General features: G+C 44.3%; 2 protein-coding genes across 7 annotated transcripts in view; one reads left to right on the top strand and one right to left on the bottom strand.

Annotated features, from left to right (window-relative positions):
• Positions 1–5,801, top strand: part of FBXL2 (F-box and leucine rich repeat protein 2) — a 96,264-nt gene extending 90,463 nt beyond the window's left edge. For all 3 annotated transcript variants that reach the window (XM_004377343.2, XM_012555831.2, XM_023732241.1), the window contains 2 exons: positions 3,889–4,101; positions 4,820–5,801. In XM_004377343.2, coding sequence (XP_004377400.1) covers positions 3,889–4,101; positions 4,820–4,927 — 321 coding nt within the window. In that variant the 3' untranslated portion in view covers positions 4,928–5,801. The remainder of the gene's footprint in view (positions 1–3,888; positions 4,102–4,819) is intronic.
• UBP1 (upstream binding protein 1) overlaps positions 5,787–27,367 on the bottom strand; it is a 52,198-nt gene continuing 30,617 nt past the window's right edge. For all 4 annotated transcript variants that reach the window (XM_023732239.1, XM_023732240.1, XM_004377341.2 and 1 more), the window contains 8 exons: positions 23,681–23,784; positions 22,520–22,574; positions 22,191–22,284; positions 19,270–19,360; positions 18,394–18,512; positions 16,595–16,737; positions 15,848–15,899; positions 5,787–8,674 (listed from right to left, as the gene is read on the bottom strand). In XM_023732239.1, the coding sequence (XP_023588007.1) occupies positions 8,637–8,674; positions 15,848–15,899; positions 16,595–16,737; positions 18,394–18,512; positions 19,270–19,360; positions 22,191–22,284; positions 22,520–22,574; positions 23,681–23,784 (696 nt within the window). In that variant the 3' untranslated portion in view covers positions 5,787–8,636. The remainder of the gene's footprint in view (positions 8,675–15,847; positions 15,900–16,594; positions 16,738–18,393; positions 18,513–19,269; positions 19,361–22,190; positions 22,285–22,519; positions 22,575–23,680; positions 23,785–27,367) is intronic.

Below are 27,367 nucleotides of genomic sequence, written 5' to 3'. Positions count from 1 at the left end.
GGGATGACACGACCCTGTACCACAGCGACCTCTATAGGGATGACACGACCCTGTACCACAGCAAGGGTCTGTTTGGTTCGCTTTCTGTAGAAGTGTCCTCATTCTTGGTTGCGAAAACCTAGTTAAACTAGCTTGGGAGGCAGCGCACCTCAGTTTTACTGCTGTCCTTTTAGGATAGGAACCTAACGATGTTTTTGTTGTGAGTTTCCACTGAGTCTGAGTGTGCAGAGTAGAACTGCTCCATACAGTTTTCAAGGCTGTGACCTTTTGGAAGCAGATCACCAGGCCTGTCGTCTGAGGCACCTCTGGGTGCGTTAGAACTGCCAACCTTTGCACACCCTTACTATTTCATTCAAGTTCGTGTTCATCAACTTGGTCAGCTAGAGTGAAAGTCAACATGTTAAAATGTTATCTGAGACAAGAGATGTAGGCCATCCTTGTGTTATATTTCACATCTGCTCATAAATACATCTGTAGGGTAAAAAGAATTAAAATGTATTGAAAGATCAAAAATGAGCAGTAGAGTTGCTGACCTGTTCCACTAGACATCTCATTTCACGTCCAGCTCTTTGCCTGGGGGCCTGGAGCAGGTGGAGGAATCACCCTTCACTGAACAAGCCCACGTGCAGGAAATTGTGCTAGGCCTGTTATGTGTATCATCTCATTTAGTCCCACCAACAGCCCTGGGATGAGGGCACTGTTAACATCCTCAATTATCAGAGAAGATGCTCAGAGAGGTTAAGGAACTTGCCCAGAGTGACACAGCTGCTGAAGAGCCTCAGCTCTCTTGACCTCCACAGAATCATCTTTCTGCTGCCCTGGGATGTAAGCAAATGTTTCTTAAGCCAACTTTCTCCTGGCCTCCTTTGAAACTTGTTCTGTCCTCAAGGGCTAGAATTTACAGCAGCATTAAAGCCGTTTGGCCTTAAATTTCTCTCCACCAATTTTCCTTACTTCCACATTGCCTCTGGACACTGTTTCCCTTAGGTGTAAGTGGGGGCTTTGGACACCCCTGCGACTTTTCTGATCAGTCAGGAGCCCAGTTGCTTCCAAACTCTGAATAAATTGTTTCCCTCTATGTATTTGAAGGAGCCCTGGTGGCATTAAGGTTAAGCACTCGGCTGCTAACCGAAAGGTTGGCAGTTTGAACCCACCCGGTGGCTCTATGAGAAAAGAGCTGGCGATCCTTCTGTAAAGATGACAGCCCAGAAAACCATATGGGGCAGTTCTACTGTCATGGGCAGTCGCTGTGAGTTGGAATCGACTCAACAGCACCCGACACCATCTATGTATTGTAGTTTTGTAGTTCTACTGATGTCCTTACAACCCAATTGCTGTATGTCTGATTTTATAATTGACAGAACCTAAAACTCAGATATACTCTCTCCTTTCATCCTCTGCAACCTTGGTTCCCCGAGACCTCCTGCCCCTCAGAGATCTGGGGAAACAGGAGCCCTGAGCCTCTTTTCCTGCCTCTGTCTCCTTCCTTCCTGCTGCCCCTGAGGGCTATTCCTGTCCTGCCCTGACTTGATGTCCACAAGAAATCCAGTGGCATCAGGCATGGAGGCCCAGTGAGGGGTTACACGGAGCAAAGCAAGACCTTCCACTAGTTGCTAACTCCTGCCCTGCCTCCTCAGGGTCCACCCCAGCAACTTGGTACATAGCTGCCTGTTTCTTGGATCCAATGTCAGCCTCTTTCGGATTCTTTCATGTTGCAGGAGTACCTCAAACCCATCTCCTCCAGCAGGACGTCAGGTCCAAATTATCAGGCATTTCCTTGCCCCAAGGCTGAAGTAGCCCCAAACCTGTTCTCACTTGTGTCCACTTTTGTACTCCGGATATATTCGGTAGCCAGGGTGATTTTCGTTTTTCCAATTTTAACTTTTTATTTAAGTAAAATATACACACCAAAAAATGCACATATTCTAAGTATATAAAAGCTGAACCCGTTGCTGTCGAGTTGATTCCGACTCATAGTGACCATATAGGACGGAGTAGAACTGCCCCACAGCGTTTCCAAGGAACGGCTGGTGGATCTGAACGGCCGACCTTTTGGTTAGCAGCTGAGCTCTTAACCACTGCAGCACCAGGGCTCCAAGTGTATACAGACCAATGTATTTTCATAAAGTGCACACACTCAGACTAAGGATCAACATTCCTAGGACCCCAGAAACCCCCCCTCCCTGACGCCTTTCCAATCTTGAACCTCCCAGAGCTGCTGACTTGCAATAGCATAATTAGTTTTGCCTGTTTGAACGTTACTATGTGAGGTCTATGGATCACCATATGCTGTCTGGCTTCTTCACTGAGTATTTGTGACATTTATCTGGATTGTTCCATGTAGTTGTACATTGTTCATTCTTGTTGCTGTGTAGTTTCCCATTGTGTGAGCACACTGTAATTCATGTATCCTTTCTACTACTATTTGAATAGTTTCCTGTTTGGGGCCATCACAACCAGTATTGCATTGCCTTTGGTTAGCACATACATGCATTTCAGTCAGGAGTATCCGAACACCCCCTGCAGCAAATGAGCATTCCAGTTGCTCCACACCCTCAGCACCTTCATTTTCCATCTCTCATTTGGCCGTCCTGGGGGCTGTGTAGTGGTGCATGAGGATCTTCTTGAAACAAACCCGTCGTTGCTCTCTCCTTAAGACTCTTCCCAGTGACCTTAGAATCAAGGTAAACTTCCTTCGCGTGGTCTGCACACCCGTGAAATCTGATCTGGCCCCCGTGTGACCTGGCCCCCGTGTGATCTGGCCCACGTGTGACCTGGCCCCCGTGTGATCTGGCCCGTATGTGATGTGATCTGGCCCCCGTGTGATCTCGCCCCTGTGTGATGTGATCTGGCCCCTGCTCCATCTGCACCTGGATACCTTCTCCTCTGGAAACAGGGCCTTGCACCCAGCACGCCGTATCAGCAGTCGTGAGGTCCTCAGGTCAGATCCCGCTGTAATATGCTCTCACGGCTTTAGTTTGATAGTTTGATTAATGCTATTTGGTCTTTAGGCCTTTGGCTCCCAGAACAGAAAAGTGTCTGTTCTCATTCACCATCGCACATGGGGGACTTGGCAGAGAGTTGCAACTTGTGTATTTGAAGGAACAGATTAAATAATTGAGACTTAGATGACTGAAATTTGGATGCAGTACTTTTTGCCTTTGAAGAAATTTTATGGTGGGGTGAATATTACATTTTATATGCTTTGGGATAAAGCGTCAGGCTTTAAACGATCGATGCGGAGAACTCAGAAATACAGAAATGCCATTTGGCTACACAGTGACATCTGCTGGAGGCGGAACTCAACGGGACCGCTTCGTCTCTGGGTCTCGCACGTTTTCCACCTTTGATAGGGTGCCGTCCTAGCACGTTTCTGTCATTCGTGTGGAAAAATTTGAGTTTTCCTTCTCTGACAGGTTTCCAACTTAGGTTCTGGCTTTCACCGGTTTTACTGTATAATGTTAATCTGAATTTGTTATTTTCTGCAACTTTTATCATTTATTCCCCAGAGAAACCATTAATGTCAAATTACACTATTTAAGGTGTATTTGATTATAACCTTCAAAGACACTTTAGTGTTGGTCAGGGCTGTCTGCACCATTTTTAAGTGAACAAGGATGTTAGACTGACTTTACTAGTCTCATTCCAAATGGAAAAATGGGCTACAAAACTGCACTAGAGGAGTAAATTCTGAAATTTCCCTCTTTACACAGTCAGATGAGAGGAACTACTGCCCAGCTGCAGCAAACCCACCGGCGGGGGGCCCGAGGTTGTGTTGGCTTCTCGCCTCATGAGCCACTCCCCTGGGACACTGCACAGCTCCCTTGCTTCTCCCAGCCTTCGTGTCTGTACGAGGGCCCTAAGGACATCTGCTGCTTTCTCTTCCAGAGCCTGTCCCACTGTGAGCTCATCACAGATGATGGGATCCTGTACCTGAGCAACAGCGCCTGCGGTCACGAGCGGCTGAGGGTGCTGGAACTGGACAACTGTCTCCTCATCACGGACGTGGCGCTGGAGCATCTGGAGAACTGCCGTGGCCTGGAGCGCCTGGAGCTGTATGACTGCCAGCAGGTCACCCGCGCTGGCATCAAGAGGATGCGGGTAGGCGGGGGTGGGGTCAGTCATACCTGGCGCGGCTCTACGCAGTGGATGAATAATACATCAACAGTCAGCATCTGTTTTCTGCGCTCTGTCCTAAGCTGGCATACTCATCTGGCTGCACAGGAAGTCACCTTAGAATTCTTCAAAATTCCTTCGCTTAGACCTCACCCTGGAAGATTCAGTTTGAACGTGCCTGGGGTGGAGGTCCCATGTAGTCTGGTGATCAGCACCCTTATAAGAAGGCCACCTAAGGTCATTACCAGTAGAAAGCAGAACATGGTCTTGGCTAATTTCCAGGATAAGAAGGCGCAACAGATTTTTCTTTCCACATCAATTCATCTACATCATTTTCTCGCTCATTAAGTTCAGATAACTGCATTTACATCCCAAAGCAGCTTCATCCAGGGGGGCGACCGCTGTCCAGAACTTCACCCATTTGCACACAGGGCCAGTTAGTACATGTGGGCAGAAGCCTGTTCAACTTGGGAGTTTCCACTTGGCGGTAGAAGGTGCCGTGTTGGAGTCTGTGTGTGTACCGGGGATAGCTCTCACCTACACCAGAAATCCTACTTTCACTATTTGCCTGGTAATGTTAAGATGAAGTTATTATCTAAAACGTGGATTCTTAATGGAGGATGAGGACTTTTCTAGGATTAAGACCATAATCCTAAAAACACCGCAGTATGAGTACTCCCTGGTTTCCTTCTTTCTCCTCCAGGCTCAGCTCCCTCATGTCAAAGTGCACGCCTACTTCGCTCCTGTCACCCCACCAACGGCAGTGGGAGGAAGTGGACAGCGACTGTGCAGATGCTGTGTCGTTCTCTGACAGCAGCTGCCCCTCCCCAAGGCATGGCGTGGTGTCCCTTCCTCCAGAGAAGACTGAGTCTTCCTGACCTACTCACCGCTACCCAACTCTGTTGATACTCCACTGGGAGAGGCTTTTACAGGTAAAAGACTTCTGGGTGGGTTGCAGTAACTGGTGATAGCTGTCACCTTTATCCTGCTGTAGTGCAATCGAGTCTAAGCCGTGTGTCAGTTAACATGTGGCAGAAGCGGTCTCAACACAGCCGGGATCACGTGAGAAGCCCCGGAGCTCTAAGAGGTGGGTGTCTGTCTAGGTACCAAGTCACACCCTCGGCTGCAGCCCGTCAGTGTTAGCACAAACCCGGCAGAAAAAATCAGCTGCTGATTTTTCTACCTAAGACTTAAGAAGCCAGTGGGCTACTTTAATTCACGATTCCATTTTGATTAGCTCTAGAGTTTTCCACTTTTAAGACTAAATAATGACTTTATCCAAGTGACCATACTGCAAATTCATAATGCCTGGTCCTCTGATAGGTAGAGAACCGTGTGGAGGGTATGCTTGTTGGTTTCCATGAGACCCCAAAGAAATGAGGGCTCCACAATGGGTGGAGCAGGGTCTTCACCCTTCTGCTTCTGTCAGCTTGTTGGAGACCTCCCTGGGGACCCAAACCAAAAAGTAAACAAAAGCAGTTCAGAGTCTGTGTTCCCGACTGGAAGCTCTGGCATAGGGTGCAGCATGTAATGCGTTCCTGTTAAAGGGGAGACGCTAACGATGTCCACATCTCTGACAAACTGAGGGACATAAAGAAATAGAACTGATTAAGACTTAAGTTCACTAATATAACCAATTGAAAATAACAGATGCATGCAGAATGGACATGTTTTTTTTTTTTTTTCAAGTTTATTTTAAAATCTTAGAAATCAAGTTACACCAGAACTATTCAAAAATTTTACACTTCAAACTCAGATCAGTAAAGTGTTGGCAACTTTTACTCATAAAAATGAATAAACCACTGCAATGTTAAAAAAAAAAAAATTAACTGAGAGGGTTTTATTGCTATAAATCTTATGACAGACAAATCTGAGGAAAAGCATTTTTGAAATTCAGACCTTCCTAATGTTGTCAAAACTCTGATGAGCTATTTTCCGCTGTGGCTGATTCCTGCTCTGTACTGTCCACATGTGTGATCTTTATTAAAGATGAGGAACTCACTACCGCCTTCATTGTGAACTTGTCTGTTAATCGTAGCTGACCTTGCAGCCACTCCCCCAATGTGAAAAGCCAGGAGAAGATGAGATGAAACCAGAGGGAATTTTTCCACAACTAGCAGCTCCTCTGTTAAGATGACCATTTTTAAAGATACACTGCCCCAGCTGCATTCTAGGAGAAGGCAGATGTGTATACAGCCCCATAAATCAACTCTGCAGGATTATCGGGGTACGTACTCCAGTCTTAATGATTTCACTGCCTTATGATCTACTCCAGTATTCCCTGGTCCACACCACTGTGTGTGTGGGGAAAAAACAACTGATACAGGAAGTGATTTGACCCCTGACCTCAGGCACCAAGTAGGACAACCTCTTGTAACACATCAGGTTTGCTTCCTGAGTGTGGAACAGTTAACCTGGATATAACTTATCCTCAGTTGCATCAACTTTGAGAGAACAACAAATTGAAAAGGAAAAGCAGACACAGAGGCCTGGGCTCTCAACACTCGGACTGGCGTGTACTCAGCGCAGGCGAACATCGAACCCCTCAACTCTGATTCACACAGGACTTGAGGTGACACTACAGGCATGGCAGAAACGGGGACTGTAAATGAGACATTTGCAAAACCATCAGAAAACGTTTATTATACTGAAACGTGTACATCCTACTGTTAAAAAAAGAAAAGTAGCAAATCTGCTGGTACCATAATTTAACCTGTTTCACTGGGACAGACTAATGTTCAATACCACTCAGTACAGTTTTGAGTTTGATGAGTTTTTAATTATTTTTACTCTACTTCTAAAACCTGATGAGGAATTGAAAATAGCCCACAGCATCAAATGGCATTTACTGTTCCGTGGATCCCGAAAGCCCAGAAAGGGATGCTACACAGACAAGCAAAACTCCCAAATGAGAGAGTGTGTGACTGCTACAGAAAACATTTGGCCAAACAAAGCAAAGGGGAAGTGAAGGAAAGCTGTCCCCCAGCAGGCTCTACGGGAGTTACAGGCATTCTCAAACTGAAGATGGGAATAGGTTGAGACAGTGCTGTGCTGCTTTATATTTAACAATTCACCTGCTTTATTTATGAATTAATCATAAAATATCAACACTTCTACCCACTGTATTTTGTCTCCTGGGAGAGATTTCAAACTCAAAAATTGGTATTTCCCTCTGAACAAAGATGATCAAACAGCACATTCAAAGCTGAAACGCCTAGGCAAATTGGACAGAGATACACTATAATTAAAATGGAATATAAGGATTTCTTAACACTTGGGTCTGCTATATATACCACAGGCCTCAAAAAATGCTTGCTGATGACTTTCGGGAAGGCTTTGGGTGAAGGGGGAGATAAATGAGAAAAAGAGTGGATTCCCTTTGGGAAGTATACTGGCAGACAAGCATTTGACTTTGTGGAAGAGGCACTCTATAGAAACAGCACCTAATTAATCATCAGAATCTTTATCTATGATTGTACCAGAGCCCAGTATCTGAGGTGAGGAAGAAGGGATTTTTATGGTGATTTTAGTGTTTGATTTGTGACATCTAGTGTTGCAGGAACAATTTCGTCTTGTTGACAACGAAGCCTTCTTAACACCAAGTCAGAAGCCATCAGCAGTACTACTTCTTCCCCTGCTGAGGTCACCTGTTTTCACCATCCAGGTAGGGTAGGGCTTTAAAAATGTTTAAAATGAAAAGTAGGAAACAGAACAGGAGGGGGCGGGGGGAGAAAACCACATGAGTTTTAAAGGCGATGGGCTTCAAAAATGGAAAACCAGAAACTAAAATGCTAAAAATGGAAGCAGAAGCAAAAAGTTTTCCAATAAAACTGTGACAAAGCAAAAACACAAAGAAGTCTTTGTACCTATTAGGATTTACACTGATCCTCTCACCAAGGTACTCCTGATAATGCAGTTTGCGTCAAGCCCATCCTTCCGGCTTGATCTTCCCCGAGCTGGCATGATCCTGTCAACGCACACCTGGGACGTGATTTCCTCCAAGAAGTGCAGAGCCTCCGTCACCTGGCCGCTGGTGTTACCAGCACATCGCATCTCCACAGAGCCCATCCTGGCTCCACACTGCACTGCCCCCACCCACCCCCCCCGCCCCTCCACGTCAGCACAAGGTCCAAGCAATAAAAGCCAAACTGGCACAGAAAGGTAAATGCCCACAGTGAGTTTTTACATTCATTTCCAAACTGCATACTGTGTAAAAAACAGAGGCTGCTTCTAGGAATTTTATCCACTGGCCTCTGCCAGAGGAGCAGGCAGCTCTGTCCGCACCAGGGCCTCCGAGCCGGCTGCACGCTTTCCCGACGGGCTCGATCTCACAAGGATGCTTGGCTACGGCAGTGACGGGAGCTGCCTCGCATACGGCTCACCTGAAGTTCATCTTGTTTTCAATATGAAACATTTTATATATGGTCAAATCCAATCCCACGACTTCTTGGATTCAGTCTTCACACACTTTTAAGCGTGACTTTATTTGGTACTGAATATAGTTCAATCTACATAGGACATCACTTCAAAATTATGTGGATACCACCACCATTTTCAACTACAGAAAAAGGAAAGGGAAGGTTTTAGCCAGACTTAGGAAAACAAAGACTATTAAACTGAATACTCCCTGAAATCTACAACTTCTTTCCCCAATTAACAGAGGTTAGCTTTTAAAAATTCTAAAGAGCTGATTTACTTTCTCCAGCTCCTCCTCCCTGCGTGCACATGTTCCCTGTAGACATTTTGCTTTTTGATGTCCGACCCCTACTCCATTAGTGCTGCTGGTCTCACGCTGCTCGCCAGTTCCATGGCATGAGAGCCGTCAAGATAAGCAGCAAACACACTGTAACCATTAGGGGAACAAGAGCTGGAGACGGAACTGATGAAAACACCACGTGAGGGAAAAGGACAGTCAACTCTACAAAATACGTGTATGTGTATATGGAGCCAAGATGGAGGACCAGTCAGACACACTAAGCCATCCTGTTGCAACAAAGACCTGAAAAACCAAGTAGAACAGATACGGAGCGGAGGCTCCCTGCCAACCAGCAGGACACAGTGTAGCCATCTTGGTATAAAGCCAAAACACCTTCACGGAATTCCCAATAGGAGATGAGGAACAGTGCAGACACACCCAGAGCAAAGTAAGACAACATTTGCTGGCTGCAGCTCAAAGGGCCCACACATGCTCACGCACTACCAGAGGAGCACACTCCAACCCCACCCTTCTGCTGAATAGCAGCACTAACCACCCCATCCTGGCAGCCCCGGCTGCTGGAACCACAGTATGAACCTCCTTGTTCCCCCACTGCCTCCCCAGCCCCGCCACGGCCCCAAGTGGAACAGATGTGGCTTCAGCCCCTGCTCTGCCACACAGCCCAGAGAAAAACCAGCGCCACAGATAAATGACCCATTCCTGCTCCTCCCCCTAACACTGCGGGACCTGCCTCCCTGCACCATAGCTGAGCAAACTGCTGTACCCACCTGGAAAAGGTGGTGAGAACTACCATGCCCACAGATGAGTAAGCAACAAAGCATGCCCACTCTGCTTCCCCAAACAAAACAAAGCATCATGAAACAAACCTACAATCAAGAAAATAATAACTGAGTATCTCGGAGAAAACAGTATCAAAGCATATAAAAAAGCAGGACAAGATGGCACCAAGAAATGACCAAAATAAAGTACCAGATGACCTTCCAGTAGAAGAAAAAAAGGCACTGAATTCTAAAGTCTAATATTCAAGGTTCTACAAGAGATTAGAAAGCGATCATGGTAAACACAAAGCAATAGAAGAATTTAGGAAAATAATACAAGAACAAAATGTCTAAATAGAAGTCACACAAAAACAGCAGTTAGAAATCTAAAACATAACAAAATTTCAGAAATGGACAACAACACAGTAGAAGGTTTTAGGAGCAAATCTGAAACAACGGAAGACAGAGTCAGTGAAATTGAAGACAAATCCACTGATGCCACTTTGAGGCAAAACTGAACAATGAAGAAAACCTAAGAATTATATGATGCTATGATACTATATACATAAAGAACCCTAAAGACTTCACAAGAAAACTACTGGAACTAATAGATTCAGCAGAGTAACAGGAAACAAGATAAACATACAAAAATCTGTTGGATGCCTATACACTAATGAAGAGAACTACAGAAATCAGTGAAACAATAACCATCTACAATAGCCCCTCAAAAAATAAAATACATAGGAATAAATCTGACCAGGGATGTAAAATACCTATACAGAGAAAACTACAAAACACTACAGCAAGCAACCAAAAGAGAACTACAAAAATGGAAAAACATACCATGCTCACGGATAGGTAGATTCAACCTTGTGAAAATGTCAATTCTACTCAAAGTGTTCTACAAATACAATGTAATCCCTATCCAAATACCAACAGCATTCTTAAACGAGATGGAAAAACTAATCATTAACTGTATATGGAAAGCAAAGAGGTCCCGGATAGGTAAAGCATTGCTGAAGAACAAAATAGGACTCCTCACGCTACCTGACCACAAAAATGGTACAACAACAGACATACTGACCCAAGGAACAGAATTGAGAACCCAGAAATAAATCCATCCATCTACGGTCAGCTGATCTTTGACAAAGGCCCAAAGTTCATTAAATGGGGGAAAAGACAGTCTTTTTAACAAATGGTGCTAGTAAAACAATGTCCATCTGTAAAAGAAACAGGACTCATACCTACACTATACACGAAAACTAACTCAAAATGGATCAAAGACCTAAATATAACAGCAAAAAACAATAAAGATCATGGAAGAAAAAAACAGGGTCAACGCTGTAATAAACTCATTGCTATCAAGTGGATTCTGACTCATAGTGACTCCAGAGGACAGGAGCAGAACTGCCCCATAGGGTCTCCAAGGTGCAGCTGATGGATCTGAACTGCTGACCTTTTGGTTAGCAGCTGAGCTCTTAAGCACTACGCCACCAGGGCTCCAACACTGTAACAGGGGCCCTAATATGCAGCATAAATACAAACCAATACACAAACACCAAAAAACAAACTAGATAACTGGGATCTTCTAAAAACATAAATTTATGCTCATCAAAAGACTCTTCACCAAAAGAGTGAAAAGAGAACCTACAGACTGGGAAAAACTTTTCGCTATGACGTATCTGGGCAAAGGTCTAACCTCTAAAATCTGTAAAATACTCCAACACCTCAACAACAAAAGGCAAATAATCCTTTCAAAAAATGGGCAAAGGATATGAACAGACACTTTACTGAAGAAGACATGCAGGCAGCTAACAGACACATGAGGAAATGCTCGTGATCATTAGCCATTAGAGAAATGCAAATCAAAACTACAATGCGATACATCTCACCCCGGCATTAGTGGCAATAATCCAAAAACAGGAAATAACAAATGATGGAGTGGTTGTGGGGAACTGGAACTCTTATGCACTGCTGGTGGGAATGTAAATAGTACGACCACTATGGAAAACGATATGGCGCTTCCTTAGAAAGCTAGAAATAGAAATACCAAATGATCCAGCAATCCTACTCCTAGGAATAGATCCTAGAGAAATAAGGGGTCTCACACAAATAGACATATGCACACCCCTGTTCACTGCAGCGTTATTTTCAGTAGGTTGTTTCCATCTTTTTGCTAAGTGCCCATCAAAAAAATGAATGGATAAACTATGGTACATACACACACAATGGAATACTATGCAAGAATAAATACCTCACAACATGGATACATCTGGAGGGCATTATGGTGAGTAAAATAAGTCAATCACAAAAGGACAAATATTGTATGAGACCACTATTATAAAAACCCAAGAAAAGGTTCATGCACAGGAAGAAACAATCGTGAATGGTTATGAGGAAGGGGCATGGTGGGGAGGGGAGACCACTAACTATAAATAGTAGACAAGTGGTAACTTTGGTAAAGGGAAAGATGGTACACAATACAGGGGAAGTTTGCACAATTTGACCAAGGCAAAGTCACAGAAACTTCACAGACACATCCAGACTCCCTGAGGGGACCCAGTTACTGGGCTGAGAGCTGGGGATCATGGTCTCAGGGGACATCTAGATCAACTGGCATAACATAGATCATAAAGAAACTGTTCTGACTTTGGTGAGTAGCATCTGGGATCTTAAAAGCCTGTGAGCAGCCATCTAGGATACACCTACTGGTCCCAGCTAATCCAGAGCAAAGGAGAATGAAGAAAACCAAAGACACAAGGAAAGTACTAGTCCAAAGGACTAATGGACCACAGGGACCACACCTCCAACCGCTCTGACAGGGAACACAATTAGAGGGCTCCAAACAGAGCCGGAGAAAAATGTAAAGCAAAATTCAAATTCACAAAAAAAGACCGGACTTACTAGTTTGACAGAGACAGGAGAAACCCCAAGAATATGGCCCCCAGACACCCTGCTAACTCACAACTGAAGTCACTCCCAAAGATTAGACAGGTCTATAAAACAGTAGCACACCTGAGGAGCGTCAGCCATCTTTTCTGGAAAATTTTTTGGAACTCCTCAGAGGAAGATCCCAAACATTTAAAAAAAATATATTACTACTACTTCTGCCAATGGCCTTGTGTTTCTCAGTAAATGTGAGAAGCAGCAGTTTAGCCATTCATCAAGGAACAGATGAACTTTTTCAGGAGGACAAAAGTCTAAAACAGTCAGCTGAGACTGGAGGGAGAAACCTACATCCAACGGTTTCACAGAACACCACACAATCATAGTATAAATTTCCTCTTTTAGACAACCTGAGTTTTGCAGATTAAAAACTATGGAGACCACAAGATTGAGCAGAAGAGTACTAAGCTAAAGATGATTTGGAAAGTAGAAGACGAAGTGAAGCAGCTCCCAGTGGAAACCTGAGAAACCTGATGGCGTCCGCACCATGTCAGGCCCCAAGTGCCAGCCTAGCTTCAGCACTGTTTTGGGCTACTCCTGTCTAGTGTGACCGCCAGGAAGGAAATTTTATGCTAAGGCTGGATGTGGACCTTAACCCACCTGACTTTTTTTTTTTTTAAATAACTGAGTTTTGGTGAAAGTTTACACGGCAAGTTAAGTTCCCATGTGACAATTTCCACACAAACTGTTTGTTGACATTAGTTACATTTACCACAGTTTATCTACATTCTCTCTGTACCCTCCATACATGCTTCATCCATGTCTACATTCAGTGCTGCTTTTCCCATCACCACACAAATAACAAGTCCCTACGGCCTGAGTGTATGACACCATCTTAAATAACAATTATACATTTAAAAATCCCTCTTCTATCCAACCTTTTAATATTGGAACCCACCTGAGCCCCATCCTTCTACACTCACTCTGTGAAAGACCCTAACTATTCCTATGGCTCTGGTCACCATTCATGCTGAAGACTCCAGGCCTCTCCTCGGAGCCGCGGACTGATACCATCCACTTGCCCACCTGACTGACTTTCCTCAGCCTTACCTACCTCTTTAATGGGACTACCCTTTGCCCAGTTGCTCCTGCCAGAAAACCAGGGTCACAGCCTCCTTCCCCTCAAATGTGGAGCCCAGTGGGGCCCTGTCTATAAAACTATGGGCCACCATCACCTCTCATGGGGGGATGACACCTCCGGCCTCCAGTGTGCCATTTTCTCATCTGTCTCCACAGCAGCCAGGGTGAGACAAGCTGATCCCATTCCTTCCTGTTCAGACCACCTCACGGGCTTCCATCAGCACCAGGTCCTACATATTCCAGACCCTGGGTCCTGCTCTGCCCCACCTTGCTCTGCCCGCCCCTCCCACACGCATGGCAGCTACACTGGCCATCTTTCAGGCCTTAAATAAGCCAAGCTGTCTCCGTGCACACAGCCACATGCTGCCTGGGAAGGCTCCTTACTTGGCTGGCTCCTTCGCACTCACCAAGTCTCAGCACTCATGACCCCTCCCCAGAGAAGCCTTCCCTGACGGCCTCCTCTCCCCCAACCTGGATCCCTCATAAGCACCCCACACTGTCCCATTCCTTCATGGCATTTAAGATATCTGTAATTAATGTCCATCTGCAAAAAAAAAAAAAAGGAAACAGGACCCATATCTCACATCATACATGAAAACTAACTCAAAATGGATCAAAGACCTAAATATAAAACCTAAAACGATAATGATCATGGAAGAAAAGATAGGGGCAACACCAGGGGCCCTAATACACGGCATAAAGAGAATACAAAGCAGGATTAACAAAGCACAACCCCCAGAAGAGAAACTTCATAAATGGGAGTTCCTAAAAATTAAACACTCACGCCCATCAAGACTTCACCAGAAGAATTAAAAAAAGAACAGATTGGGGGAAAAAATTTGGCTATGATGTATCCAACAAAGGTTTAATCTCTAAAATCTATAGAATACTTTAACACCTCAACAACAAGATGACAAATGAAGAATGGGCAAAGAATATGAACAGGCACTTCACCAAAGAAGACATTCAGACAGCGAACAGACACATGAGGAAGTGCTCGTGATCGTTAGCCATTAGAGAAATGCAAATCAAAACTACAATAAGATACCATCTCACCCCAACATTACTGGCAATAAAAAAAAAAAAAAAAGGATAGAGAGGCTGCAGGGGGATTGGAACTCTTATGCACTGCTGGTGGGAATGTAAAATGGTACAACCACTATGGAAAACAATATGGCGCCTCCTTAAAAAGCTAGAAATAGAAATACCATATGATCCAGCAATCCCACTCCTAGGAATAGATCCTAGATAAGAACCATCATATAAAATAGACATATGCACACCCATGTTCACTGCAGCATTATTTACAATAGCAAAAAGATGGAAACAACCTAAATGCCTATCAACAGATGCATGGATAAACTATGGTCCATACACACAATGGAATACTATGCAACGATAAAGAACAATGATAAATCCGCGAAACATCTTACAACATGGATGAATCTGGAGGGCATTAGGGTGAGTGAAATGTCAATCACAAAAGGACAAATACGTACGAAACCACTATTATAAAAACCCAAGAAAAGGTTTACATACAGAAAGAAACAATCTTTGATGGTTATGAGGGAGGGGAGGGGTAGGGAGGGGAAATCACTAACTAGATAGCAGACAAGCATTAACTTTGGTGAAGGGAAAGACAACATAGAGGAAGTCAGCACAACCTGACCAAGGCAAAGTTACAGAAGCTTCCTAGATATATCCAAACTCCTTGAGGGACCGAGTTATTGGTGCTGAGGGATGGAGAACACGGTTTCGGGGGACATCTAGGTCACCTGGTATACCCACTGAAGTCCAGTTGATTCCGATTCATAGTGACCATAGTTCATAAAGAAGATGTTCTACATCCTACCTGTACCTGTTGGCCTACTTTGGCTTGATTTTGCCACTGGAGTAGGAGTTCCGTGAACTAAGGATCTCTGCCTGGTTTGTTCCTGACTTAACTAGCTCCAAAAGCATGGTGACTGACACAAGGTGCTCAGTGCAATGTCAGCTAAAGAAGTGAGATTTCTTCCAGCCATCTAGAAGAACTGGCTCTTCTTCCCTATCAGTTAGTTCATTTCTATCACAGTCAATAGAAGTACTTTCCTGGTTCATTTTTCAAACTCTTTTCTTAAAATTAATACAGCTAGCATTTTCAGAAGTACACACACAAGAGGGCTCCTGACTACAGGCACCCGTTGTCTGTCAGATTCCAGCACTGTAAGACTCACGCACACATGCAAAATACCTTTTACTGTGGAGAATAAAAAGCAACTCTCATCTTGAAAGTTCTGAACCATCTGGAAAGATAAAGCAGATGTGTAATTAAAATTCAGCTGTCCTTTCAACTGACTAGAAAAGAGTAAAATGAGTAAAGGAAGATGTCATAATCCATATACTGTGCTTGCCCAGGGTCAGGACTTGCTGGCTAAAATGGTAAGTTCTGAATGGAACGTACAATGCATGTCCGCTGCAGCAGCAGGGCTTGTGCAAAGGCTACCTGCCCATCCCCCACGACCCACTGGGGAACGTTCCCTGCGGGCCCTGGGAATGATCACTCTCTAACAAAGTCGTTTCATAAAAGTGCTTCTCTATTACTTGCTTGTCATTAACCATTGGAGGGGAAAACTGGACTTCTAATCTTACACGTGTTTTAAAACTAGTCATCCAATAATGGTAAAAGGAGAACACATCCCAATGCCTCGCGACATCAATCAGGCCCAAGCCTGGAGCAGAATCCCCCAAGGTGCATCTGAATTTTCCAATGGGGGTTTAGCGGGCCACAGTTTCCCTTGACTTGTACTCCTCATATCGCTAGGATGCTTGAAGCTGTTGGTTATGAACCCTTCAAAGTTTTGATCCTTAACTCTTTGAAAAGGACTTTCGGGAGTATTTGCAAGAGTTCACAAAATTCCTCTGTAGTTCTACAATGGTATGTATAAAAGGAAATAATCAGTGTAAATACCAGGGCCGAGTGGAAGGGCATTCTATTTACCTGATCGCTAACAAGAATGTGGATACCAGTGGGACCCTGTCTGTAAACGTGGTTAATTTGCTGCAAAGGAATATTAAACACCAACGCAAGTTTTCGAGCGACTTCTGAGGCAAGCATTTCCTCCAAGTAGATAGCATGATAAACTGAAATAAAAAATAAGAACAGCATTTTAACAGTAACCTTTGATTTGTTTGTACCTGATCTACAGGAAGATCACACCTTTCAAAGAACAAAAATCAATGAGATAAAAATGAAAACTAACACTTTCCCATCTTCCTGCCCTCAAATCTCCCCAACTCTCCATCTCTTTTGAAATGTAAGAATACACTGAATATCTATGCTTATGCACAATTTAATAAACATTAACAGCAATCTCTGTATTCAATGATTTGAGGTTTTAAATTTTATCTATATTTAAATTTTCCTGCAATGAACATGGAGTTTCATGTATTCAAAAAGAATTGACTGTAAACGGGCACGGGGATCTCTTGGGAGGCAACAGAACTAAAAGTAGATTGTGATAATGGCTGCAAAACTCTGGGAGGATTTTACAGTGTGTAAATTACACCGGAAGAAAGCTGTTTTCAAAAATGACATGTATTTCTAGCAGTATATAAAAATAACCCTACAAGGGTCATAGCTGTTGATTCAGTAATCCTACTACCGAGAATTTATCCTAAGAAATAAAAGCCATCTGTACCCTCCCCCGACAAAAAAACAATTCAAAACAAGAATATAAAAGATATCATAAGAAAACTAACAACTTGTATTCTTAGTCGTCAAAATTCAAAATATGAATTTTGAATGCAGACAACATATTTCCAAATGGGAAAGTTCAAAACAGTGATGTTTCCTTATAAATTCTGAGTAAAATTCAAAATCACATAGTATTTGCAATCCCTCCTTTCTGCCCATTATTAGAGCAAACAACTGCCTCTTGGAGTTCTGTAACCCATCTTTCCCTGCAAAGTTCCAGGCACATCACCCTCATCCTACTGCAGAACGTGGGAGGAGGGAGATCTTACCATGTATCCACATTACAAATGAGAAAACAAATACTTAAAAAAAGTTTTTTGGCTCTTTTTGTTTTTAAAGGACTATATTTAGAAGAGGGGGAGGGGCCAGGATGCTTTCTCTCCCCTAACCCTCTCTCCCCTAACCCAGCGCTGTATTATACGATCATTAAGGAGAACTCTCATGATGAGAGGCTCTCCCGCACTCAGATGGAAAATCACACAGAACGTATTTCCAGTGACGCCAGAACACGCACCAGATTTCTCACACAGGCCCACCGTGCTGCCAGCTCAGGATACGTGTGGTCGTCTCTGCGCTAAGTCCACACGCCCAGTACTGTCACACAGGTGCGTCTTTGCACAGATGTGACATTTTAAGAAGACGTGTGTTTTCCCCAGTCAGTGAAATGGGGAAAAAGAAAAACCCTCAGGCTTTCTGGTCAAGCTGTCAGTATCACATCCATCATTTCAGTAAATCTGAGATTTAAAGGGAAAAAAAAAAAAAAAGCCAGAGCAAAACCCCAAAACACTCAAGCCAGCCTTTGCTATTTCTGACATGAAGAGCACACACACGAGACACGAGTGTGGCTGGAATGACCGAGGGGGCTGTTGATCCCTCTTCTCCTAGAGCCGCGGCCTCCCCGCTGTCGAGGTGCACCTGCAGCAGCAACCGGGCCCAGCCTGCTGCAAGAAACCTGCCGGCGCCCCTCTCAGGTCCTGCTCATTTCCGCCCCTCAGTGTCTCAGACATGGAGCGACAGGAAGTTGAGCGGCCCTCGATACCCACCGTAGGGTGTCCCACTGCCATTCTCGCCTCCACTGCCTGCAGCCTGCTGCTGCCCGAGCAGCGGTGTGCTGCCCAGCTGCTCCTGGCAGACATAGATGGTTAAGCGGGGCCTAACTGACCTGCAAACAGAAGATGCATTCATGAGCCTAGAGAATGCTGCCTCACAGCAGGTACAAACAACCTAATTCCTTAGGAGAACGTGACAACGTTAGGTCACCTCACAAAGTGATTTACTAATGAGAATATAAAAACCACACACCTCACACCAACTATCCCAGGTGGTCTAATCTGATGATCCAGACTCTAAACCATTGAGATGGTCTGTCAGATGCTGGTAAATTTAAGTTTCAAGATTAAGTCAGCAACTGAAAATTAGTAAGATTCAATTTTAATGGAACTCTGACACCACAAATCTAGAAACAGCAAGACAGTAAAGGGATCTGAAAAGCCAGCAGTTTACAGTTCTATCGCTGTAATTCACAATTGGAAGTTTACATTTTTAGTAACAGTTTAGTAGCTACGACCTTGAAAACCACAGATTCTGTAGGGCTCACCTAAATGAGAAGTTTTGTTTTCTTGGCAACAAACCCAGTCTTCAAGAACTGAGTCCAGCCCATGTGCATGCGTACCAGTCTTACAGTCCACCTCGGACCCTAACAGTGCCTGCATCGTATCTGGGCCTGCCTGAAGGTGTACACACAAGTCTCCTCGTGAGCATGGCACTGCCAGTGCGCTACAGCACACACAGGCACACGCCAGCCCAACATGGCCACACGCCAGCCCAGCGTGGAATGACATCCTGCCCGAACTCCCCGTGCCAAGAAAGGTACATTCTTATTTCATGCAAAACAACTGCTTTTAAACACAGTAATTTACCTTGACTTCAGTGCATTATAGAGCCGAATTCCATCGGCTGCACCACAAATTTGTACTAAATCCTCTTTTGTCAGTTTTAGTAAGTCGGCACCTGGAGAAACAGCAAAGAGATTTTGCTCAAAGAAATGGAAGAACAACTATCAGAATTGGCTGTTGTACTGGCCTCTGTATTCGTATCATTAACTAACTGTCCTTCACAACCATCTCAGATGTCCTGGACATACACACACATGAACAACATAAACACATACACACATACACACATGCCTGTCCCTCATAACCAGTGAAAATGCTGCCTCTCTCTCCCTGTATCAAGAAGGAGCTTAGAGCAGAGGCTGCTAGGTCGGGTCAACAGGCAGGACCCAAAGAACTGTCTGTTCCCAACAAAGGATTTCACTGCCTACCCTGTTCTGTGGCTGGGCTGTGGGTGTGTGGATAAGCATGATTGTGACTCCAGATTACTAAACTGTAATCACCCAGACCAGTCAATATTTTATTTTACAAGAAAAAAAAAAAGAAATGGAAGTTCAGAACCTCGGGGACTTGCCCAAAGTCGCACAACTACAGCTGGCAAAGCCAGAACTAGGCCCCTTTATGCTGTGAAACGCAACGTGAAGTCACCCTGCAACATCGCAGCTGTCACGACAGCCAGTCTTTGTGTGAAAGCTGATTGGTATTAGCTTCAACCGCAGAGAACTGCACATTATTCTTGAAGACCTCCCTGTGAGTGGAAACCACACGGTGTCTAGAGTTACTTTAGAAGAAACAGAAACAGGGGAGCAGGCGTGGCGGAGAGTGAGACCAACCGAAGTGTGGTCATCTCTGAAGCAGGGGGTGGTCATGTGGGGTCCATCACACTCCGCTCTCCACGTTTTATGTTAACCTTTTCTTTTACCCTTTTTTTAACATTCGTGATGCAGTGTGCTGGGGAAACCAAGACACCCTTTGAGATTAAGGCATGATTTCCATATGATAAATACCTCCTCACATATGTAATAACGGCGTTCTTTAAGGGTTCAAATGTGAACGCCTAATAACTGTAGTTTGTAAGAGAAAAAAAGAGCAAAGAAGTCCATCTCCCACGAACACTGATGGAGTCAGGAAGGAGAGAGGCTCTCTCATCTCTCCACCATGGCCCACCACACGCACCCTGAAGACGTGGGTGTGTGCATCCTTCACCCATACAGACATGGACAGATACCCTTCCTTCCTGAAATGTGAGTGCCCACAAGGACAGGGCAAGAACCCCCCTCCGCCTCACTGTTCTATTGTCAGCACTGCGTCCATGGATTTGACAACCCCAGAGGAAGCTCACAGGGTGAGGAGAAAGGGTGGGACCATGGAGACCACTGCTCAGTGACAACCGCTCAACACTGTCCAGACAGAAACACATGTCCCCCCTACGACAATGGGAACACGTCCCCTCCCTATGTTGACAGGAGTAGCCTGGAGCCACCCTCAGTACCAACCGTCAGCTTTTTCTGTGTGCTATGCTTTTCATCTGCCTTCCCTATAAGGGTTCAACACACACATGCCCCCACTGAAATTTTACAGATTCTAGTTTTTCACACATAAAAGCCCTTACTTAATCATAAAAATATGTGGGACCCAGCTAGCAAATGACCTGCATCTGGTACTTTAACTGTAATATTGCATAAACACTGCAAGAAGTGGCCAACATAATAGGAAGCCATATTCTTCGTGAAATCAAGCTTCCTTAAGGCCAAGTATGGACACAGATATGCTCTGTCCTTTTAAAGAGCTCAAGCTGCATTCTTTTGGCCCCACAGCACAGCAGGCAAAGGAAGCTAACCGCCACAGTCCTGGGGCCCAGAGTGTCTCAGGATGTGCTTCGAGGACATGTTAGTAAGTGTTCTGTGGGGACAGGGCCCAGGGCCAGCTACGTCTGTGAAGTGCTGCCTCTGCTGTCCGCCCTGCCTGGTGTTATCTCTTACTGTCCCTCTAAACAGCTTTTCTATGGTGGCACTGAGAGAGGCACCGCTTGGTCCCTTCTGAAATTCCACCTAATGCTCCATTAGCTTACTCTGCAAGAAAAAACTGAAACTGGAGCACAGAAAAATCCTGAGTATACCCACATTATGGACAGGACTCGGCTGTAAAAGGAACAAACTATGGGTATACACAACTTAGATGAATCTCAAGGGCGCTGCGCTAAGTGATACACACCAAACTCAGAAAGTGACAGACTGTAGGACTCCATTTATGTCGCATCCTGGAAAAGACAAGATTGCAGAGATAGAGAACAGACTAGTGGTTACAAGGAGTTGGGGATGGTGGGGGAGAGATGTAGGTGTAATTATACAAGGGTGACAGAAGGGACATCTTTAGGTGATGGAATAGTTTTGTATTTTGTGGGGGTGGTTATATGAATCTACACGTGATAAAATGATCCAGACGCACCCTGTATCAAGGTTAATTTCACATAATAATTATGTAGGATGTAATCTCACTGCGAGAAACTGAGTGATAGGTAGAGAGGGCTTCTCTGTACTATCTTTGCAACTTCCTGCAAAACTATTAATTATTTCAAAATTAAAAGTTAATAAAATGAAAAAAAATTGCACAGAACTACACACACACATAAATGAACACATTTTCCGACTAAAATTAATGTCTTTCATTTTCCTGGCACCCCTGGAGATAGTCAGAGGCGCGTCAGAACATTTAGTTGGTAAAATCTAGATTGTACCATGTCACCTTCCTAGTGCTGACAGGGTACAACAGATACGCTAGACGGTAGCACTGGGGGACCAGGGTGGGGGACAGGACACAGACCTCCCTGCGCGTTTCTGTGTACCTTCCTGTCAATCTGTAATTTCAAAGTTAAAAAAAAAAAAAAATCTAAAGGTTAAGAAAAGCACAAATAAACAGGCCAACAAAACACACACACAGAGACAGACCTGAAAAATTGGAGAACAGTCTCGTGTAGGAAGAGAAGCGATTTTTGAGCAGCCACTGCTGTGTTTCCTGAATTGTGGCGGAAGGCTGAAGTTGCTGTTTTAAAAAAAAAAAAAAAAATAGAAGAAATTATTCAACCTAAGTCTCTGGCACATTATAAGAAGAAGAACATGCGAACAAAACACAGAAATCCTCTAGTTCTGAAGTGAAAAACACCCCAGAGGAGCACAGGGCTGACTGCTCAGCAACCCACAATGACAAGAGGCCCTATAAGACTCTGCAGATGCAGGGGGCCTGAGAGCAGCTGAGAGGTCAGGAAAAAGATACTCACTTCAGCAGAGGCCTGCGAAACGCCATCTCCCTGATGATTTGGGGAAGAAGAATTGCTGGGAAAAGAGAGAAGAAAGGAAAGGATGATTTTTATGATATATATTTTTAAATCAAGACGTTAGAGGCTACTGAAGTGGGGAGATTAAACGTAAGACAATACTGTGCGAGAGAGCCGTGATGTGGAAGCAAGGAGGAGGCGCGGCTGGCCAGGGTCCCTGTGATGGGGAGGTCAGCAGACTGAGGACTCACATCTCAGTCTGTGCCTGCAGTAAGAACCCCGGTTTTGGGAGGCAAAGCGCCCCTCTGACTTATCTCCGGGGGTGCCAGGAAAATGAAAGAAACTCATTTGTTTTATTTGGAAAAAAATATGAGAAATCAGATAAGATAAACAACTGAAAATAACTGTAAAAAAAAACTACTCTGATAATGAACTACAAGAAAAGAGTATAATGATCCTAAGCCAAAAAATAAAAGTTATTCCTTCAGCTAATCCATACATCCATGATTAAAGAGAGTGAAATTCCAGAGAACAAAAGAAACCAACCTGCACCACTATCCCTGTTTCTGAAGGGAAAATGAAAATGAAAAACAACTCCACAGGGAACACGGCCGCTTCCTGGCTACTGGGCACAGCCTCCTTTCTTAGCACCTGTACCTCAATCCCTCAGGTTTATTATGCTGACTGTCCTTCTCTCTTTACCCATGAGCCCCACTAATGTTGATTTTACCTCACAAAGAATATATGCTGGCTCTATCTTCAAAATGCCCGCTTTTCTCCAATCACCACAGTTGTGAATGCGTGAGGCACACGGGACTGGAGCAAAAAGGCTGGCAGGCGAAGAAAGACAAGGATTCTCCTCTGAAACTGAGGTACACTTCAGCTACGGAGCCCTGGTGGCACAGTGGTTAAGAGCACGGCTGATAACCAAAAGGTCAGCAGTGCAAATCCACCAGTTACTCCTTGCAAACCCTACGGGGCAGTTCTGCTCTGTCCTGTAGGGTCACTACGAGTCAGAATCGACTCGATGGCAACAGGTTTGGTTTTTTTGGTTTTACATACTTCAGCTGTACCAAAAAGAGGGTGCTGTAAATTAAGAGAAAGGGAAGTCACAGAGCATGAGCATCAGCCAGCCTTATCCCCACAACTACACAAACCAGATACCTGTCTGGGACACTGCAGGTGCTCGGCGGGGGGGGAGTGAAAGTGGGTGCTGCGGAAGGACTGTTATTCACGTAGGCGGTGGGGGTATCGGGCCACGGAGAACACTAAGGACAGAAACAGAAGGGAGTTAGTGAAATGCTGTTAAGGTTTGTGGAAGAAATATTTTTGTTATTCACTCTCTAGTCTGGCCAAATGCAAGATTATAAAATGCAAGATACTGGATGCTCATCAAGCAACCTCAGAAAACACGTCAAGTTTACTTCTGTGTGGCAGAGAAAAATTGTACCTGCTGTGTGCAGCTAGACACTGATAAGCTTAGAGAGGACCTGAAGTGGTAACAGCAGCAAACGTCTAGAAAGGCATTTTAAACAGATACTTTCATACAACTTGCTTTCAGAAACTTTCACCCCCTGGACCAGAATCTTAGTGAAATCTCAGCTCCCAAAAAGGTCCCCACCAAGGTTTAAGGCAGCAGAGACGAGAAGAGAGTCATAAGCCAACATTTGACAGACAGTGGCTCTGTCCCACCTGGTGTCCCCTCATCCCATCAACTTGCCTTCGTCCCCCAAAAGCAGCCGCACGGTGCCCGTGTTCATCGTCTGCTTCCTAACATTAGTAACCCCCAGGTAAGACTGCAGGCCCAGCATCAACTATGTCAGCTGAGTAAGATGCTCCCTGCCTCTCTCTATCGACTGATCCACAGTCAGGCCCAGCATCCGATACGTCAGCTGTGTAAGATACTGCCTGCCTCTATTTCTCTATCAGCTGATCCATCAGTCAGGCCCAGCATCAAATATGTCAGCTGTGTAAGATGCTGCCTGCCTCTATCTCTCTACCGACTGATCCACGATCAGGCCCAGCATCCAATACGTCAGCTGTAAGATACTGCCTGCCTCTCTCTCTCTATCAACTCATCCATGATCGGGCCCAGCATGCAATACGTCAGCTGTGTAAGATACTGCCTGCCTCTATTTCTCTATTGACTGATCCATCAGTCAGGCCCAGCATCGAAATACGTCAGCTGTGTAAGATACTGCCTGCCTCTCTCTCTCTATTGACTGATCCACAACATCCAAATACGTCAGCTGTGTAAGATGCTGCCTGCCTCTCTCTCTCTACTGACTGATCTCCGATCAGGCCCAGCATCCGATACGTCAGCTGTGTAAGATACTACCTGCCTCTCTCTCTCTCTATTGACTGATCCACAATCAGCCCAGCATCCAAATACGTCAGCTGTGTAAGATACTGCCTGCCTCTATCTCTCTTTGCTAGACGGGCACTGTGAACTGAGATATTTTTCAGCTCAAGGCAAAATTCCAACCAGATTTAGAGCAAAGATACAAAGACATTGAAGAGCCAAAGTCAAAAGCATGCTGAGCAGGCCAGGGGGGTCTCGGGGAGCAGTCTTCAGCCAAGGTATGCAGGGGCCCCATTTCACACCACAGGCACTCTTCAAAAGCTCTTCCCCAAAGAAGGCCCTCGGCTTCCAGGGTCCCCTTCCATAATGACCCTCTTCCCATTTTATACAAGAAAGGCATGGCATCTCACCATGGCCCTGGGGTATGCAACTCTCCCAAAAGCCAAGCAGAAGACCACTCAAAGACATGAGAACAGTGAGAAAGTGCATGACCCTGATGACTGAAAATAACCTTCTGTAAGTCAGGTGGTCTTCAATTTCTTTGCTTTCAACAAAATTCAGGGAGGACCTAAACTGAGCTGTTAGCTGGTATATACTAAATTATCTACTAGATCATTAAACAAAATAAATAAATCATCCGAATCTGAGCAGATAACTCAAAAGGAGTTCAAAAACTTGAACGATACTGCTGAAATAACTCTTCCCCATCTACTTATTCATAAAAACAAGGTTTCTCACGTCTATTTAAAAAAAAGAAATAATAATGAGGAATTTATGTTCCAGCCTGTCTTATTCAAGATACATTTATAGTAAATTTCAATTTTTATATTTAATAATTATTCATCAAATGTTCATGATTTTTGTTTTGATAAATTGGTACTACTAATAATGCTAGGTGTTACATTTCTCAGCTGAGTTAAGAGCCATATGGTCACAGAAACTTTAAAAATTAGATTTCAATTTCTGTAAGTTTGTTGTAAAGTGTTAGGGTGATCATTAAAAGACCTTCAGGCATAAAAATACGCACATTAGGATGAAATTATGTGAGAGTAGTGAAATGGAAACATAAAATCAAGAAGAGCCAAGTACAATTGTGGATTGCTAAAGAGTTTTTAAATGAAAGATGGCGGGTATCAGAGTGCATGGTATTTAGATTCCAGAGGAGACATTTCAAAGAGTGATGTGATTGTTTCAACTGAAAATGTAAAGACAAGTTTCAATATGCCAGAAAATTACCTCCTTTGCAACTATTTAAACTTACAGTGAAAACTTTTAGATTTGAACCTAAAAATGCATGAGAAAGTATATCCTTTTCCAAAATTGTCGAGACCAAGTGTGAAGGACGTACCAGGCCAGAACCAAGCCTCTCCTGGCGCACAGGGGTTTAACCACACGTGTCTGACACCCACCAGGAGCACAGATACAAGGAAAATAAAATAGCAATCCTGGAACCATAACATTCTTTACAATTACCCAATTATGTATCCCCTCAGAAATGGGGAAAACAATTGCAGATTTATTGTTTCAAATACTATTAGCTGACTATAAAGGAAAAAAAAAATCGAATCTGGTTGGACAGCTTTGGCAAACTTACTGCAGGCCGTATCTGTCACCATAAATGATGTTTCTACAACAAGGCCCATTCTTTTTAAACTAGGGCCTTTGGTTTTCTTCCCATCTTACAAAGTAAGCATCCCCTCAGCTTACAGTTTGAGGAACCCAAGACCCACTGAGCCAACTGGCAAATTTAGTCACTTACGGGTGTGATTCATTCAGTCATCTCTACAACCAGGAAGATTTTCCTTCTAATCCATCCCAGCCAGATACAAAATATTACAACGCAGCATAACACATCTAAATAATATAAACCTTTTAATACTAAAAATATCAACTCTCCTCCAATTTGCTTCAGTAATTACTGCCAGCTGTTTAACTGAGGAAATGAAGCCACCAAACAGCTTCCAGTTAGTATGGCAGAGTAAGATAGAGAAACCAAGTTGACTGAAACTCCAGAAACACATCTATTTCACTTTATACCTTGTTGCTTCTTTTAGCAGAAGGCCACAGCTGTTAAAGTTCTGACATCTAAAACCTTCCCAATAAACATGAGACTCAATTCACTGAGCGCTGGAGACCTAGTGGTGTTCACTGAAAACCAGTACCATTGGCAGGCTTCCACTTTTAGAAATAACGGAGTCTATGCTCTTCACTGGCCAGGTTGAATGAAACGCCCAACCCTGCCTGTGTCCTATCTTACAGGTCTCTTTTGCAGTCTCAACTCGAGGGTGAAAGCATACCAGGAAATTTTCACAATGTTTCTTTTATCTTGTCATTCTTCCTTGTCTCTAAAGGTCTGCCATGGTGCGGTGCCTTGTGCCCCTAAGAACAATCTACAATTCATGAAGGCTCTAGCAGTACCTGGCCTGGACTCCATCAGGCAGTGCTGGCCCACCTCGGGCTGAGCAGCCATCAGCCCTGGTTACTGTCAGCAAAGCACAGCTTGGCGGCAGAGCTCCACAGACACAGCAGGGGTTTTACTGCACGCGCTG

This window comes from Trichechus manatus, unplaced genomic scaffold (genome assembly GCF_000243295.1).
Source record: "Trichechus manatus latirostris isolate Lorelei unplaced genomic scaffold, TriManLat1.0 scaffold00049, whole genome shotgun sequence".
In the NCBI taxonomy this organism is placed as follows: Eukaryota; Metazoa; Chordata; class Mammalia; order Sirenia; family Trichechidae; genus Trichechus; species Trichechus manatus.
The sequence above is the reverse complement of the archived record's forward strand: the minus strand, read 5'-3'. Positions and strand labels throughout refer to the sequence as shown.